Source organism: Microtus pennsylvanicus, chromosome 17 (assembly GCF_037038515.1).
Source record: "Microtus pennsylvanicus isolate mMicPen1 chromosome 17, mMicPen1.hap1, whole genome shotgun sequence".
In the NCBI taxonomy this organism is placed as follows: Eukaryota; Metazoa; Chordata; class Mammalia; order Rodentia; family Cricetidae; genus Microtus; species Microtus pennsylvanicus.
This window is the reverse complement of record NC_134595.1, coordinates 37,976,214-37,988,716: the sequence shown is the minus strand read 5'-3', so window position 1 is coordinate 37,988,716 and position 12,503 is coordinate 37,976,214. Positions and strand designations below refer to the sequence as shown.

Below are 12,503 nucleotides of genomic sequence, written 5' to 3'. Positions count from 1 at the left end.
CTTCTTTCAAAAGTACAGAGTAAGTCAGGGGTATAGCTAGCTCAGTGTTAGAGCACTTGTTTAACATGGACCAGGAGCTTCAGCGGTGTGTGTGTGTGTGTGTGTGTGTGTGTGTGTGTGTGTGTGCAATAAACACTTGAGTAATGATAAAAAGATAGAGGAAAAAACTGAAGGCTGAGGTAACTCTTTTAGTGCAGCTTTCCAGCTGAGGAACTGTCTGTCATGGGAAAGAAGCTGCAGTGTGTAGAGGAGAATGAATTTTGGTTGGCCACAGGGAGACGTTGGCTTAGAACAATGGTTAACAAGTATATTTTAGTTCAGATAAAGTCCTTATCATGGAACAAAGAAGCCTGTTATCCCAGGGAAACCCCCAGGCTCAGGGAACTTTGCAGGAAAGAAGCTAGAGCTGGTAGACACTATCAGGGATGTAGGCGGCTACTATTTCAGACGGGTGTGTGTCTGTGAGGTCATGCGGTTGGAAGTTTTGCCTGTTACTCATTCTTGCAATAGTTTTCATTTACTTTTTTTTTGAATGGGTAATTCATGCCAAAGACAAACATTTCATGCAGCATTTAAAGATATACAGTTTAAGAAACAAACAAACGTGCTTTCTGTCTACTCTCTTATTTATTCCTTCTAAAGCCATTACTGATTGCTGATAGCAGCTTTTTGTTTATTCCCTCCCCCCCCTCTGTCTTATGTAGCCCAGGCTATCCTCAAAAATCACAGTGTAGCCAAGGACCCTTCAACCTCTCTCCTGCCTTTGCCTCCTCAGCACTGGGATTCCAGGTGTGCTGCCTGGTTCTCTGTGTGCTGGGGATTGAACCCAGGGCTTCATGCATTCAAGACACTCTAAGCTGAGGCACATTCTTGGGCATATTTTCTTCTTCCTTGATGGGATGCTGCTGTGTAGCCCAGCTCAAGTGTGAACTACTTCTGCCTCTCCTGTTTCCCAGATGCTGAGATTTCAGGTGCGAGCCATCACATGTGAATTAACTCTAAGGGACTTAATAGTTCTTAATTCTCTGTCATAATTGTAGAATACAAAAGGCTTTGGGTCTCTGCTTCATGATTCTGCCTCTATTTCCCCTTGTGACAAAATTTACTGCTCCCTTTTTCCTATTGTCTGTTACTTCTAGTATCTAATACAACTTTCCCCTACCTTTTCTGTCTGTTTTAATTCTTTTATTAGATTTATTTATTTTATGTGTATGAGTGTTGCCTGCATGTACGTCTGTGCACCATGTGCATGCTGGTGTCCAAAGAGGTCAGAGATGACATCTCATTTCCTGGAATTGGAGTTACAGACAGCTGTGAGGCACTATATGGGTGTTAGGGACTGAACATAGGTCCTCTGCAAGAGCAGCAACCAGTGCTCTTAGCTTCTGAGCCATCTCTCCAGCCCTTGTGTTTGTGTTTGAGACTAAGCTTCAAAATATGACTCAGACTGTTCTCAAACTTGTGATTTTCCTGCTCCAGCCTCCCATTGCTGAGATTACAGGTATGCATCTAATATAATTCTTGATCTTCTGTATTTTCACTTTCAGATTTGTCACCAGTTTTTTTTTTAAAATAATTCCTAGGGGTCCAGAGTTTCTTAGTAGTAGGAAGAACACAAGCTTCAGAACCAGAAGACGAATTTACAATCAATCCCACTACCTTTAGGTTACACATATTACCTTGGATTAGGACTAGAATTTTTATGACTCAATTTTTCCATCTATCAAACGCTAGTTACAACATTACTATTGTTGTATATATATGAGGATTAAACAGAGGACATGTGCAGCATTACCATAGGCTAAGGACAGTGAAAGCTGAGGTCATATGAGATGCTGGCAGAGCCAAGACTAGGATCTGTTTCCTGGTTCTCCAGCCTGCTGATAGTTCACTTTGCTCTCTGGTACAGCTCGTCTGGGCCAGCTGCCTCCTGCCTAGGACTCATATACATTCAGTAGGAAATCAGAAGACTTTAGGGGGTGGGTTTACAGTGTTTCCCTCTCTGGGGAAGAATGGTAACTTCTATTGTACCAACCACTGCCGGCCTGTCACGGAGCTCTTCACATGTAGAGGCTTGTAAGCACATCTTCATATTTTGCTTTCCATGAATGAAAGGGAATATCCCTTACCTGAAGTACTGCATGGTTTTTCATGTTATGCCTTTGGAGGTATACTGATCTTTTTACATGGTTGCTTGTCTTTTACTTTATTTTTTATTTTGCTACCAATCTTTTTATGGCCATTAATACATATTTTGGGGACTTCCAATCAGCATTCATCACAGAAACCCTCTCAGGCCCAAGAAAAATCATTTTAATGTTCCTCTAACTTTGAAATTAATTATAGCTCAGGAATTCAGAGTGGTGTGAAATTATTTGGGAAGTTGAAATATTTCCCGATTAAAAAACATTTTTTTCTTTTTCTATATAGATGTAATAGATCATTTCAGTTGCCTGAGACCATGATATTCTATTTAAAAAAACATGGCAGTGGTTAAAAACTATTCCTTGCCACATTTCATGTTGTTACATTTAGCATCTCGAAGGTGGTGCTTCCCAGTCCACTATAGTGAGAGATTGGTTATTAACATTAGGAGTTTCTCTTATTTGAGGGGTGCCACCAAAGGGCCACTGTGGCTGCTTGGTTAGCAATGATAATTATTTTCAGTTCAATCCACCAAACCTCTATTGGCTTTCATACAATTATTTGCCTGTTTTTCTAATCTACCTTGACCAGGACCAAACTTATCAAAATAATTCCTAGGACACAGAGTTGAGCCTAGGCCATCTTATTTTTTTTTTTAGTTACTGTTTTGAGTTAATCATCATGTGTCTGCACGAGTGCTGCAGTGTACATGTGGAGGTCAGAGGGCAGCTTGCAGGAATGAGCTCTCCTTCTACCATGTGGGTCTGGGAGACTGAGTTCTGGTCATCAAGCTTGGCAGCTTGCTGAGCACTCTCACAGGCCCAGGATATGGCTTAAAGCCAGGAGTTCTGAGCGGTACTTTTTGGAGGCCTAAGTCCTTCCTGAGGACTTAGGATGGTTTTTTTTTGTTTTTTTTTTTGTTTTTTTTTGTTTTTCGAGACAGGGTTTCTCTGTGGTTTTGGAGCCTGTCCTGGAACTAGCTCTTGTAGACCAGGCTGGTCTCGAACTCACAGAGATCCGCCTGCCTCTGCCTCCCAAGTGCTGGGATTAAAGGCGTGCGCCACCACCGCCCGGCCAGGACTTAGGATGGGCAACAGAACCAGGTTGGGATGTGCCAGTGACAAAAAAATAAAATAAAAATAAAAACTGTCTATAGCTGGACTTGACTCTGGCCTTCTACCCTGTGCCGGATACCTACGAATCTGCCGCTCTTATCTGCCTACCCATACTCCCACATCCAGCCCTTTTTCTCTTTTGACTCATCTTTAAGAGAAACATAGGGACACAAGCTGCACTTTTAGTTTTCTCTAGACTTAATGGGAAGCAAAAACATAGGCATCTGGGGAATCATTTTTTGGGGTTCTAACCCAGGTGAGTCTGCCTGGTGCCTCAGATGGGATGCTTGTATACCTGCTTCGTATTTCAAGCCCATGTTGGGGAACCTTGTCTAAAATGTTCCCTTTTTAGATCTATTCAGGGGTGAGCATACCGTGGTCAGCAGGCTAAGCCTGGCCTGCTGCCTGCTTTTGTAGAGTTATATTGGAGCACAGCCACCTCATTTGTTTACATATTGTCTGTGGCTGCTTGCGCGTGCCGCAACAGCAAAGTTGAGTAGTTGCAGCAGAGACTCCGCGGGCCACAAAGCTGAAAATATTGACTATCTGGCCTTTGCCGAGAAAAGCTTGCTGACCCTCTGATCTAGGGCATCTCTTTTGCTCAGTGTCTCCTTTAGTTCATGCCCTTGGTGGAAGCAAAAGAAGCTGATGGCTTCCTCTAGCCATAGGCTAGTGGACACCTTGCTTAGGTGACTTAAGTGCTTCTGTGTGACCATACGTTATTGTATGTGTAACTGCACTCTGTGAAGTGGGCTGGTAACTGGCTTGCTTTTTTTTTTTTTTTTTTTTTTTTTTTGGTTTTTCGAGACAGGGTTTCTCTGTGGCTTTGGAGCCTGTCCTGGAACTAGCTCTGTAGACCAGGCTGGTCTCGAACTCACAGAGATCCGCCTGCCTCTGCCTCCCGAGTGCTGGGATTAAAGGCGTGCGCCACCACCGCCCGGCTTTTTTTTTTTTTTTTTTTTAACAGTAACTTTAAATTCTGCTGTATGTGGTGATAGGTTGAAACTCTGGCCTCTTACCAGCCCTGAAATGGCTCTTATCTAGATCAGATTTCACTGTTTTCCACTTTCTGTTGGTTTTCCCTCCTGTTGATGTGCTGTCTTAACCACACCCCTTTCTTGAGGATGCCTTGAATCTTCTGCTCTTATCTTTTTTTTTTAATTTATTTATTTATTAAGGATTTCTGCTTCCTCCCCGCAACCGCCTCCCATTTCCCTCCCCCTCCCCCAATCAAGTCACCCTCCCTCATCTGCTCCTATCTTCTATAAAGAATTAAGTCAGCCTGTACCTCTTCTCAACTACATCCCTTTCTTTCTTTCTTTCTTTCTTTCTTTCTTTCTTTCTTTCTTTCTTTCTTTCTTTCTTTCTTTCTTTCTTTTGTTTTTTTCGAGACAGGGTTTCTCTGTGGTTTTGGAGCCTGTCCTGGAACTTGCTCTTGTAGACCAGGCTGGCCTCGAACTCACAGAGATCCACCCGCCTTTGCCTCCTGAGTGCTGGGATTAAAGGTGTGCGCCGCCACCACCACCTGGCTCATTTGTTTATTTAAGACTTTTATTTTGTATGTGCATGAGTGTTTTGCCTTCATGTATGTCTGTGTATCGTGTGCACGCAGGGCCTGTGGAAGCCGATAGAAAGCATATGATCCCCTGATCTGGAGTTGCAGAGTTGTGAGCTGTCAAGTGGGTGCTGGAAATAGAACCCATATCTTCTTTTTTTTTTGTTTTTGAACCCATGTCTTCTTAAGCACTGAATGATCTCTCCAGCCCATATATCTTTTTCTTTAAATTCAAACTGTAACTTTTCTGTCTATTCCTATTCTTGGTTTATTCTTCCCATTCCATATCTGGGCCACAAAAAAATCCCTAAGTTTCTTTAATATGTAAGTTTAACTATTGTATTTGTATTATGTTCATGTAAATGAATTGCTTGTCTATGAATTTGTAAGTTTCTGTGAAAATGTCTATTCCTGAGAGTATTTTTCTTCTAGTAACTAGTGCAGCATTTGGGAGTACTTTACAAGCAATTGTTGACTAATTGATACTTCTTCATCAAAGGTCTCTCAGCATTTGATTCGTCCTCTGATGGGTGTGAGCCTGGCTTTGCAGTGTCACGGGAGGGAGCTAGCAGCATTGCTTCGGATGAAGGACCTAGAGATCCAGGGCTACCAGGAGAGTGGGGCTGTGCTGAGCCGAAGTAAGAGGGCATTGGAGGACTGGGTGGGGAGTAGTAGTCTAAGGGTCTTAGAAAAGGGGAGTATAATTTGCATTAAAAATACTTCTGGAGCTAGGGTGTTGATCAATTGGTGGGGTGCTTGCTTAGCATATGCTAGCTGCTGGGACTGATCCTTAGAACTGCATAAATGGGAGTGCTGGTGTATGCACAGATGGTCCCAGCACTTGAGGTAGGAGCAGGAGGTGGGAGTTTCCTTGGCTACACAGTAAGTTCAGAGTTAGCCTGGGCTTCATTAGACCCTGTCTCAAAACAAAACAAAAACCCCAAACAACAAAAAAATTTTCTCTCCAAGGATAGGTGCTAGGAACTGTAGCAGCTGGGGACTTAATACTGGATGTCCCTTCTACCTGCCTCAGGTACCTGGCTGAGGCCCATGTAGCCAGCAGAAGCCATAGCCAGGTCCAGACATGTCCTAGACAGTGGGGAGAAAAGACTTCAGAAAGGGCCAATAGCTCTTCAACATTGTGTTAGCACAATGTGAGCTCCAGAGCCAAGGAACCGCTATAGCTCCAGTTTCAGAATAAAAGCTCTACACAGCCTTTGTCATTGCAGCAGGAAAATCTAGAGCAAACGCTCCTGCTGAACCATTGTTGCTAATCACCCCAGTTTCTCCTTCTGTCTGTCCTCATACCCTCAACCCTTTCTCTCTCTGACCTAGGGCTCTGTGGGTGTCAGGTCTCTGGCTTCTTTTCCTAGAAGTCCTGGGTTCTCTTCCCTATCATCTGATAGTTATGAAGCCCACCCTTAGGCTCATGTTTCCTTTATCTCTTCTTAATTACAGGTCGATTGAAGACAGAGCCATTTGAAGAACATTCTTTCTTGGAACAGTTTATGGTAGAGGTAAGGTATTTATTCTTTCTCCTCCTCCTCCTCCTCCTCCTCCTCCTCCTCCTCCTCCTCCTCCTCCTCCTCCTCCTCCTCCTCCTCCTCCTCCTCCTCCTCCTCCTCCTCCTCCTCCTCCTTCTCTTATTCTTCAAGTTTGGGCAGAGTGCCTGGGTGGCAACCTGCATTTTGGGCGTTACGTGGCTTGTGTGGTTGGAAAGCCCTTTGCCTGAAAAAGTTGCCTGTGGAAAGTTTGATGAAGCTTGAGATGTGTGTAGAGAAGGTGGGGACAGAAGTGAAAAGGCAAAAGTGGGCTTTTCCTCCTCAACATCACTGTTAAGATGGCATGTGATATGTCATTTAAAATTCTTTAATGTTGGGAAGGTGGGTTGGCCAGTATTAACTTCTGTTGTTGAGATCTGAATTGTGTAGAAGGGTGGTCATTTGTTCGTTGTCTGGTCTCTTTAGCATCCAGCGATAGAGGAAGGTGTAAAAAGCCCAGGGCTACCATTTGGGGACTGTCTTGTGGGCACACCAGGCTGTGGAAAATCACAGTGTTTATACAAGGGGACTGGCACAGGAATGAATGGGGAGTAGATAATTGTGGCCTGTCAGAAGCTTCTGCCTAGGTTTCCCTTCTAAGGATTGAGCTTAGCCAAAAGAAATATTAACTGAATGCCAAACAGTGGGAGTATTAATAATAGTGACCTTTGATAATACCAGTCAATATTGGTCTTTCCCTTCTCGACTCTTCTGGAACTTGTTGGTTATGTGGGTAGTACCTTGGTATTGTTGCTCCATTTTAAATTTATACGTATCAGTTACCCACGTTGTTACTTTATGCTGAAAGCAGACAATGCTTTTATAATATTATATATGGATTGTTCACTTTTATGTTTTGCCATTTAAACTAATTATAAACTTTTCATGGACAAAGTCTATGTCTCATACCTTTCCTGAAGGGGAAAGTTAGCATTTTCCACAGGGAGAGGCATAAAGCAAGTGTTCTTGGTTGAGAACTTTCAGGTCTTCCTCTGAACCATGCCTAAGCTCTCACACCCAGAGTCTTAACGCTCAGAGAAAAAAAGTGTGATGTGGGTTCTCCATCCTTGTACTGGAGCACTCATACTCTGCAGGAGGAGGAGTCACGCGTGTTTTATTTGCTTGTTCGTTTGTTTGTTTTTCTGTTTTTTTTGTTTGTTTTTCGAGACAGGGTTTCTCTGTGGCTTTGGAGCCTGTCCTGGAATTAGCTCTTGTAGACCAGGCTGGCCTCGAACTCATAGAGATCCGCCTGCCTCTGCCTCCTGAGTCCTGGGATTAAAGGCGTGTGTCACCACTGCCTGTTTATGTATTTTATTTATTACTATATGTATGTGTGAATGGTGTACATAAGTGGGGACACATGTTTCCTGGGATTGTGTGACAAGTGCTTTTGTTTGTTTGTTTGTTTGTTTGTTTTTGAGACAGGGTTTCTTGGCCTTGACTGTTCTGGAACTCACTCTGTAGACCAGGTTGTCCTAGAACTCACAGAGATCCATCTGTCTCTACCTCCCAAGTGCTGGGATTAAAGGCGTGTGCCACCACTGCCTGAGGAGGCAAAAGCTTTTACCCAGTGAACCATCTTGCTGGCCCCAGGTGTTAGTTTTTGTTGGGGGAAAAAGATTATTAAACCAGAACTTGTGAGTGATTCTCAAGGCCACCTTTCTCTCAGTGACTTTTTCTCTCTATTAATTTGAACTTGAAAAGAGGTTGATGTAGTCTAACGGTGACATGCTAATTCCTTCCCTCAGTTACTTAGTGAAACTGTACAAAGCTAATTCCCCTGCCTCATACTTTTTCAGCTTAGCTTCTACACATTCTATGTGCTTTCTGTGCCAGCTGTATGGAATGACTTTGACTTTTCCCAAATGCTATTTTCGCTTGCCTGTGTCTTTGCATACATTCTCCCTTTGTTGGGAATGCATAGTACCTTCTCCTTATCTACCCTGTTCTTTCTTTTGGTTGTTTGAGACAGGGTTTCTCTGTGTAGCTTTAGCTGTCCTGGAACTCGCTCTATAGACCAAGCCAGCCTTGAACTCACAGAGATCCACCTGCCTCAGCCTCCCCTGGGTTGGGATTAAAGGTGTGTGCCACCACTGCCTGGTTCTATTTATCTTTTTAAGCATTAGCTTCAGTTTCTTGGGAGGCTTTTCTAGACCTTCCTTGTAGGCATAATCCTCCCCTGCTATTAAAATGCTACTAAAATTCTGTCTCTGCTGCCACTTACTGTTTATGTGTTGTCTGCAAGACTGTAGCTCTCCTCTGCACTGACCTGTGAACATTTCTGAGATCAAGGACTGGATGAATGCATTTCTATATCCTTCACATGGATGGTAGTGGCTAGTAGTAGAGTCTTAATATGTTTTTTGAATATTTTAATTCATTTGTGCCAAGGGGATCTTGTGAAAATTGTGGCAGTGTGTCTCAAGGATGCAGTGTTGCTTATTAGAGTTGTATTTGAGGAAGTCTGTGATTCTCAAGGTTTATTTTATAGTCTGGAACAAATTGCTTCCCTCAGAACCACTACCGTCTCATTTGTAAAATTGAAGGCTCATCTTTTTCATGCTGTCATGGGGGAGAAAGCCCTGTAGAATGGTAAGAGAAAGCATGTAGAATCAGGTGCCCATAGGGTGTTGGTGTGTGTGTGTGTGTGTGTGTGTGTGTGTGTACCACAAAGCTGAAATCCCAGTCCTTGGGAAGCTAAGGTAGGACCATGAGTTAGAGGCAAGCCTGGGCTGCTTTGTGGGTTTAAGGTTAGTCCTAGCTACATAGTGAGAACCTGCTGTTAAAAAAAAATAAAATATAAAATAATAAATAATGAAGGGTCAGAGAGATGGCTTAGTGAGTAAAGAAAGCACTTGATGCGGTTGTAAACCCGATAACCTACATTCAAAGTAGGACCCTCAGGGTAGGAGAGAACCAACTCCTGCAAACTATCCTCTGACCTACACACACACACACACACACACACACACACACACACAATTAAACACACAAACAAACAAATAAATACTATTCTTAAACATCACACTTTTGAAAAACAGAAGGCCCTGGGTGGTGGTGTTAATCCCAACACTGGGGAAGGAGAGGCAGGTGGGTCTCTGAGTTCAAGGCCAGTCTGGTCTACAGAGTGAGTTCCGGGGAAAGTCAAGAATACACAGAGAAACCCTGTCTTGAAACAAACAAACAAACAAACAAACAAAAAACAAAACCAGGAGGCTATAGTCTCCCGACTCCCAGATTTTTTCCTTTTATGTTTTTAATTCTGTGAGACTTGACTGTGATCCACTCAGATCCCAGGAGACCAGAGAGAAAGTGTGTGTGTGGGGGGGGGGGTGTCAGAGGATTTGTAGGAACCATTTCTCTCCTTCCACCGTGTGGGTTCTGAGGGTCGAGGTCATCAGGTTTGCTGGCAACCTCTTTTGCTCTCTGGGCCACCTCACCAGTCTCAGATTTTCTATTTTGAAGATAAGGAAATGAGCCCCAGCAGTTAAGGGGCTGAAGTCTGTATGCTTAAGGCCGTCCCCATCCATCCCTGCTGTATGTATCTCACTAGTCTAACTGGCTGTACACACCAGTCAAGGGAACCATGACCACTTGGGTGATGAGAATTTTTGTGACCTCTGGGGTGCCTGTTCTATCTTCAGAGTGTCCTGTATAGCTGCTAGAATGGGAAGGTTTGATACTGGGCTGTGGAGCTATAGCATCTTTTCAGTTACTGTGCTTGCCCAGGGTCCTATAAACAGGACATAAAAGGGTCAGGAGGTCACCCGAGACTGGACTGAAAAGGATGTGCCATCAAAATAAACAACATTCAATAGAAAATAAACAAACCCAGACGACAGTTTGGGATGAACAGGCAAGAAGGCCAGGCTAGTGTCAACGGCCTTGCGGTCAGGGCCTGGGGCCACTTCTATTCCCATTGGAAATACTGCTAGGCAAAAGGCCTTAGATTCATAGAGGCGGGAGGGCAGAGAGAGTTCTGGGATACTGAAGCTAGAGAAGATTATTTAACCACTGGATGGGGGTTACTTCCCTATATTTGATCTTTTGCTTAATTCTTCCCTTCATAAACCCTTATTTAGCCAGGTACACACCTTTAACCGCAGCACTTAGGAGGCAGAAGTAGGCAGATCTCTGAGTTCAAGGGAGGTCTCCATGGCTCCTTGCAGGCCAGACAGGGCTAAATAGAGACACTGTCTCAAAAAACAAAACAAACACAATCAAACAGAGAAATACAACAATGAGAAATCAACCTCTAAATTTTCACTTTCCGAGAACCTATGAACACCAATATCGCTAATGACCCAACTAAAGGGAAAATTTGCTATGTGGCTCAGGCTGACTTGGAACTCACAGAGATCTACCTGCTTCTGCCTCCTGAGTACTGGGGTTAAAGGTGTGTACCTGACTAAATCAGAGTTTCTGAAGAGAAGAATTAAACAAAAAGATCAAATATGGGGAAGTAACCCTCATCCAATGGTTAAATATCTTTGACATCTTGGAACTCACCCAGTAATGTTGATAGTTCAGGGTTGGGTATGGTGTTTGTTGGGTAATCCTTAGATAGGCTAAGATCCCCCAAGTACACCATTACCCAAGACTAGAGGCTGAGAGGCACCTTTAGGAGTGGAAGAAAAGCCAAGGAATTGGAGACTGTTCTACATGGCACTAGGACTATGTTAAAGACAACACTTAGAGTGATCGGGCTGGTGCAGCCCCTTGCAGGCTGTTCTGCTGGAGGGAGTTCCTTTCCCTGGCCCTGTCCATGCCTTTCTCTCTCCATCTGGTTGCTATCAGCCTGTGCGGCTGCTGGCAGGATCTTTATTTATTTATCCCAGTGTAATGGGGTGAGGAGGGAGCTGGCCTGTGGTTGGTTTTCTGAGGCTATGCCACTGAGCCACAGGCGGTTTGCATGGGTGTGTGAGTCACTGGGGCTGCATGCTGCTCAAACCAGACTCGGCCAGGCTCAGGGACAGCAGGCAGCCCAAAATAGAGCCCCGCCCTCTGCAGCTGGCAACCTCTGGCTAGAAATCAGCCCTGGACACCAAAACCTGGGCAGCTGCACAAAATTGGCTTTCCCTGGGTGGGGGCCCTTAACAGAGATAGAGATTTTGCAGTTCTCTCCTTAGATTTTACTCAAGGATACCCAGCATACCAATGGCTCCCGTGGCCGTATTCTGAGTCTCTCAGAACATTTAAATACTCTCCTCGGTGTAAAATGTTAGCCATGAAGTTTGGGGGTGATCATTAACATTGATCTGACTAGGCATCCTAAATGTAGCCATAGCATAGTCTGGTTCCAGCCTCATTCTAGAGCATTACTTATATAATGAAGATACCCACTGCTGCTCTTCCTAAGCTTGAGTTTATGTCAAAGGCACTGGGAAGACTTGGGGAGACTCGCAACCTGAAAACTGTTATCCTGTTACATACATCCACAGTGTTCTTCTCATTTTCTTTGCATAGCTCCCCCCTTTTGTCTTTGCTACCCAGGGTTGTATCCAAGATGGTCTTATTTGCCATTCTCCTTCCGTCTGGGTAGTCTCACTGGGAGGCCAGTCTCAACATCACCAAAAAGCTCTGATGTTTTTTTCTGCATCCTTGATATTTCCACATGGATTTCTCACAAGTATAATCACATCCCATGCATGTTCCACATGAATTATCTACTTCTCCAAACCCATTTCTTTTGTTGTATCCCTTATCTTGGCAAATTGAGCCATTATCAATCAGTTTTCTTTTTTTATACATTTTTTATTGATATTTATTGAGCTCTACATTTTTCTCTGCTCCCTTCCCTGCCTCTCCCTTTCCCACTGCAATTCTCCCCCAGGATCCCCATGCTCCCAATTTACTCAGGAGATCTTGTCTTTTTCTACTTTCTACTTCCCATATGTAAGTCTCTCTTAGTGTCCACATTGTTGTCTAAATTCTCTGGGATTGTGGTTTGTAGACTAGCTTTTTTTGCTTTATGTTTAAAAACCACCTATGAGTGAGTACATGTGATAATTGTCTTTCTGTGTCTGGGTTACCTCACTCAAAATTATGTTTTCTAGCTCCATCAATTTTCCTGCAAAATTCAAGCTGTCGTTATATTTTTCTGCTGTGTAGTACTCCATTGTGTAACTGTACCACATTTTCCTAATC

The 12,503-nt window shown here is 43.7% G+C and overlaps 1 protein-coding gene across 3 annotated transcripts in view; it reads left to right on the top strand.

Moving 5' to 3' along the window:
• The window catches only part of Nhej1 (non-homologous end joining factor 1), a 95,532-nt gene that overhangs the window by 10,329 nt on the left and 72,700 nt on the right, over positions 1–12,503 (top strand). For all 3 annotated transcript variants that reach the window (XM_075951714.1, XM_075951712.1, XM_075951713.1), the window contains 2 exons: positions 5,315–5,453; positions 6,274–6,332. In XM_075951714.1, coding sequence (XP_075807829.1) covers positions 5,315–5,453; positions 6,274–6,332 — 198 coding nt within the window. The remainder of the gene's footprint in view (positions 1–5,314; positions 5,454–6,273; positions 6,333–12,503) is intronic.